The 6000-nt window shown below is 44.3% G+C and overlaps 1 protein-coding gene across 3 annotated transcripts in view; it reads right to left on the reverse strand.

Moving 5' to 3' along the window:
• Window positions 1-5797, reverse strand: part of LOC140458900 (cell adhesion molecule CEACAM5-like) — a 58851-nt gene extending 53054 nt beyond the window's left edge. For 2 of the 3 annotated variants that reach the window (XM_072553649.1, XM_072553648.1), the window contains exons 1-2: window positions 5641-5797; window positions 359-676 (exon numbers count right to left, since the gene is read on the reverse strand). In XM_072553649.1, the coding sequence (XP_072409750.1) occupies window positions 359-676; window positions 5641-5782 (460 nt within the window). In that variant the 5' untranslated portion in view covers window positions 5783-5797. Of the gene's footprint in view, window positions 1-358; window positions 677-4941; window positions 5306-5640 lie in introns of those variants that run through there. The other variant, XM_072553650.1, reaches the window with a different exon arrangement.
• Window positions 5798-6000: the final 203 nt, after the last annotated feature.

The following is a 6000-nucleotide window of genomic DNA, read 5'->3' on the forward strand; positions in this document are numbered from 1 at the left end:
TACATAACAGGGCAATTTAGCACAGCCAACCTGCACACCTTTGAACTTGGGTCCCTGGCACTGTGAAGCAGCAGGGCTAACCATTGAGCCACCCTAAGGGGTTTTCCCACAATGGACAATGGTTTCACCATCGCTGTTAGTGAGACTAGGACTATGTTCCAGATGTTATGAAGGAAATTCAAGTTGCCTTGGTGGGATTTGAACGTGGCTCCTCCCGGCCCTCTCCTGGATTACTAGCCCAGTCAGATTTCCACTGCATCACCACCTTCCCACAAAGAGATGTCATACCCAATGCCAGGAGGCTAGCACCGAAACATCCAACCATCCCAGGATAATCGCACGCATCATCCTGACTTACCAATCACATTCAGCGCAATCCTTGACATTACTGAGACGTTTGAGAAGGGTGGATTCATGGTAACAACGTAATCTCCACTATCGTTGATCGTTAGAGATTTCAACGTGAGGGATCCATTTGTAGATAACTCCGCCCGGCCCGAATAGTCATTGCTGATATCCGTGATGTTACTGATCCAGAGAGCCACGTCAGAGCAGTTAAACCTCCAGCTACCGCTCCTCAGCTCTGAAGATGTTGCTAAACTGAGCAAAATCTGGGATCCGACAGCCGCGTCCACCTCTTGCCACCCATCGGAGACGATAATGATCTCTGAGTCAACTAGAAGGAGAGAAAGGTACCAAACTGTTGAGAGAGGGCCATGACTTGTGAAGAAACCAACCTGTTTATGATCCAAATATAAACATCATTCGGAACATTGGTAAAAGGACATTGCAAAAAAAGATTTCTACTTCAACGTTATCAAAAGCCCAACAAAATTCACCGTATTTTCTGATAACATGTTGGTCGCCCTGTTGCAGGAAGGCTATTATTAAGCTGGAGAGGGTTCAGAAAAGATTCACCAGGATGTTGCCAGGAAAATGGAGGGTTTGAGTTATAAGCAGAGGCTGATGGACTAGGACTTTTCCCACTGGAGCATAGGAGGTTGAGAGGTGACCTTACCTTATAAGACCATGAGGGGTGTAGATGAGATAAATGGCAGCTGTCTTTTCCCTCAGGTGGGGGAATTCAAACCCAGGGGGCATATTTTTAAGGTGAGAGGAGAAAGATTTCAGAAAGACATGGGGGAAATTATTTTAGACGGAGAGTGTTTCGTGTGTGGAATGACCTTCCAGAGGAAGTGATGGATGCAGGGACAGTCACTTTTAAAAGACATTTAGAAAAGTATATAAATAAATAAAAAATGTTCAGAGGGAAATGGGCTAAATGCAGGCAGATGGGACTAGTTGAGTTTGGGATTATGGTCAACATGGACTGGTTGGACCAAAGGGCCTGTTCCCTTGCTGTATGACTCTATATTCTACACTCAGACATTTGAATACAACCACAATACTCTTAATATTGATGATTTGGAGATGCTGGTGTTGGACTGGGGTTCACAAGGTTAAAAATCACACAACACCAGGTTATAGTCCAACAGATTTAATTGGAAGCACTAGCTTTCGGAGCGACGCTCCTTCATCAGGTGGTTGTTGAGGGCACAATTGTAAGACACAGAATGTATAGCAAAAGTTTACAGTGTGATGTAACTGAAATTATACATTGGAAAATAGCTTGATTGTTTGTTGAGGCTTTCCTCTGTCCGAAAACCATGATAGTTTCACTTCTTTCATGTGTAAATCACCAAACCTTTTTTAAAATGTTGCACTCTCAGGTTAACTGTTACAATTGGTGTTAGCAAGACAATATGTTAACGGTGTTAGCCCCCTGTGTTCACTGTCTTTGCCATAATGTTTAGATTGTTTGTAAAATAAAAAGTGAGATGACAGAGTTTGACATGAACTCATGCAGTTTTTGAGCAAAGTACAATGTAACTCTGCAAGTCCAAATTCACCCCACAAACATATATGTTTCTGTGTGCATGTGGGTGTGCGTGTGCACGTGTGTGTGTGTGTGTGTGTGTGTGTGCGTGTGTGTGTGCGCGTGCAAGTGTGTCTTTGTGTGTGTCTATCTGTCTGTCTGGATTGGGGGGGGTTGAGAGTGTGAGAGAGAGAGTGTAGAGTGTCTTAAGTCTGTGAGGGGGTGCATGCGTGAGTGTGGGAGTTTGTGTGTCTGTATGAGTGTGTGTGGGTGTCTGGGGTGGGGAGTTGTGAGTGTCTGTGAGAGAGAGTGTATATGTGTGTGCGTGAGTGTAGAGTTGTCTAAGTCTCTAACTCACACATGCATCCTCACACACACCCCCTCACAGACTTAAGACACTCTGCGCTCACATACACACATATACACTATCTCTACACTTACAACCCCCCAACCCAGACAGACACACACACACACCCACACCCACACACACACCCATATACACTCACACACACACACACACACGCACACGCACACGTATACATATACGTTTGTGGGATGAATTTGAACTTGCAGAGTTACATTGTACTTTGCTCAAAAACTACATGAATTCATGTAAGACTCTGTTAACTCACATTTTAGTTTACAATCAGTCTAAACATTATGGCAAAGACAGAGAACATGAGGGCTAACATCTTCAACATATTCTGGATTAGTGGTGCTGGAAGAGCACAGCAGTTCAGGCGGCATCCGAGGAGCAGTAAAATCGACGTTTCGGGCAAAAGCCCTTCATCACGAATAAAGCTTATCTTCAACATATTGTCTAGCTAACACCAATTGTTACCTGAGAGTGCAACTTTTTAAAAAAAGGTTTTGTGATTTACACATGAAAGAAGTGAAACTATCACTGTATTCTAAGAGATGAAAGCCTCAACAAGCAATTAAGGTATTTTTCAATGTATAATTTATGTAAGTGTTTGCTATAAATTCTGTCTGACAATTGTGCCCTCCACTATCACCTGATGAAGAAGCGTCGCTCCGAAAGCTAGTGCTTCCAATTAAATCTGTTGGACTATAACCTGGTGTTGTGTGATTTTTAACTTAATATTGATAACATATGGAAGGACAGAGTCATAAAGGAATGCTGAATAAGGTGGCACATTTCTCCCTGCTGAAAGGTGACCTTACAGAGGTTTATGAGGGCTGTAGATAAGGTGAATGGCAGGATAATATCTTATCCCTAGGATGGGGGATTTCAAGATTAGGGGGTATAGTTTGAGAGGAGAAAGATTTAAGACGACCTGAGGGGCAGATTCTTTTACAGTCAGGGTGGTTCATGTGTGGAATGAAGTTCCAGAGAAAGTGTGATGTGGGTATGTTTAAAAGACAATTGGATAAATACACAAAGAGGAACGGTTTGGAGGGATATGAGCCAGGAACAGGCAGTCGGGACTAGTTTAGTTTGGGAATATGATTGTCATGGATTAGTTGGACCGAAGATCTGTTTCCGTGCCGTATGACTCAATGACTCTACCATCTATTCTTAGACATCTCAGTACAATTCTTAATATTGATAACATATATTACATGTCAGGCTGAGGGGAAAACATTTTAAATTGAAAATGCAGAACATTGCAAATAGAATTCAACTTTTCTCGATACAGTGTCTCGAAAGTGCATTCATAACAACTTCAAGAACTCTTGCAAAGCTTGGATCTGAAATAAACAGGGAACACTAAAGAAACTCAGCAGGGCTGGCAGTATCTGTTGAGAGAGGTGCAGAGTTGATGTTTCAAGTCCAGTCTGACCCTGGATATGTGACGGAATATGTGACACGCTCACTATTGAGTCACATGCCTACAGCACAGCACAATTGCCCTTCAGCCCATCTAAACATAAACAACCGCCTCACAGAGTCTTACAGCACAGAAACACACCCTCTGGTCCAACCAGTCTATGTTAATCATGTTCCCAAACTGATCTAGTCCAACCTGCCTACTCTTGGCCCGTATCCCTCCAAAGTCTAGATCAGAGTGGTGCTGGAAAAGCACAGCAGGTCAGGCAGCATCCGAGGAGAAGGAAAATTGATGTTTCGGGCAAAAGCCCTTCATTAGGAATAGATGAAGGGCCTTTGCCCGAAGCGTCGATTTTCCTGCTCCTCGGGTGCTGCCTGACCTGCTGTGCTTTTCCAGCACCACTCTAATCTAGACTCTGGTTTCCAGCATCTGCAGTCATTGTTTTTACCATATCCCTCCAATTTCTGATCATGTACTTATCCAAATGTCATTTAAATGTTGTAATTATACCTGCACCCATTACTTCCTCAGGAAATTGTTTTCACACATGAACCACTCTCTGTGTGAAACATTTCACCCTCAGGCCTTTTCAAAATCTCTTTCCTCTCACCTTTAAAATGTGCCCCCTAGTCTTGAAATCCCTCATCTTAGAGAAAAGACAACTATCATCAAACCTAACTGTACCCTTCTTTATTTTATAAACTTCTACCAGGTCACCTCTCAACCTCCTATGTTCCAGCGAAAAAGTTCCCAGCCTGTCCAGCCATCCTTTATAACTCAAACTTTCTATTCTTGGCAATATCCAAGTAAATCTCTTCTGAACTCCCTCCAGTTTCACAATATCGTTCCTATAACAGGATGACCAAACGTGGACACAGTACTCCAGAAGAGGCCTCACCAATGTCCTGTACAACCTCAACATAACGTCCCAACTCCTGTGCTCAAAGGACCGAGCAATAAAGGCAAGCGTGCCAAACCATTTTCTTCCAGCATGCTGTCGATATGTGACCTGACTATTCCAATTTCATTTTCTGGCACTTGGTCCCTAGCATCGGCATCACGGGCATGCACACAAATACTTCTTGACAATCGCAAGGGATCTGGGCTTGTAACATGCAGACGGGAAAAGGTTGAAGTTTGATAGCAATTACTCACACGGATCAAAAAGTGTTTGTGCGAACTCTTTGAATGAAGGAGCCTGTGGGGAAAGGGAACTGAAAATCAAAAGCACGTCTTAAGGAGCTGAAACTCTCTTGGAAAGTTAAGTCTCACCTGAAGAAAAAATGATAGTGCAGACAAACAAGGGCACCCCACACACTTTCATCTTGATAGAGCTGTTAGTCTCAGGTCTACACTCCTGGCGCTCCCTCGTTGCTTTGACTCACTGATGGCAACAGCAACTGGGAACATTCGGTACTGAACGAGGAGTGTTGGTCCCGATCCAGGAGAGCTGGTTTCTTATCTCGGATGCAACAGACTGCCGACAGCCCGAGCAACTCCCAAAAAAGGCAGGAAACTTCATGGCTGCTGTGATTTTGTCACTTCCTTTCACAAGATTTTATTTGTTTATGTTGGCGGTTTGAGAAGGCATGTGGGGACTAAATATGACCACCACACCCCTGCATCACTGGCCAGTCTCTGACTGAACAGCCTGTGAATACTGGTTAAAAATATTAAACCAGCCAGAGGCAGGATATATAAATAACTATTCGCAACACAGAAACATTTCTTGGCTGCTGGCCTCGTTTTTTTTCTCTCTGTTTTCCATTTGCTAGAATATTTTAACTCAGGCTTCTCTGCACAGTGCATACTTTAGGTGGTACCTCCATGCAGCTGGGGGGAGGGGAAGGGTCAATCTGTTGTTCCACTGAGAGCTGCTTTCTCTTTTAAGAGTTTTGTTTGGCAGTTCCTCGATCAGCTCAGGATCTTTTCCCGAACAGAAGGGAAGGATATCAAAGGGCGGTCACCTACCTTGGGTTGGTCGCGGAGTGAGGTCACCGGACTGGAAATGCGGCCAGCGCAGGGAATCTGCATCTATTCGGAGAACCGTGACTGTGCTGACGGAGAACGGGATTAATCCCTCCTTCGGCGGATTCAGTCCTGTTCCCAGCATTCATTGTTTCCAGGGTCTCGGTGGGGTGGGGGCGTGTGGGTAGGATTGAACAGGAGCGGCCAACCCGATGGTCAGAATTCATTCTTGCCCCTCTTGAGTGCAGTCCTAATCACTTAGACATAGTCTCTCTCTCTCTCACCATGGAGCCATTCGATAGCGATGACCGCTGGTGGGTTTAGTCTGAGGGTTTTCATGCCTCAAGTCAGGTTGACGAGAGT

The sequence above is a fragment of the Chiloscyllium punctatum genome, chromosome 34 (assembly GCF_047496795.1).
Source record: "Chiloscyllium punctatum isolate Juve2018m chromosome 34, sChiPun1.3, whole genome shotgun sequence".
Classification (NCBI taxonomy): domain Eukaryota; kingdom Metazoa; phylum Chordata; class Chondrichthyes; order Orectolobiformes; family Hemiscylliidae; genus Chiloscyllium; species Chiloscyllium punctatum.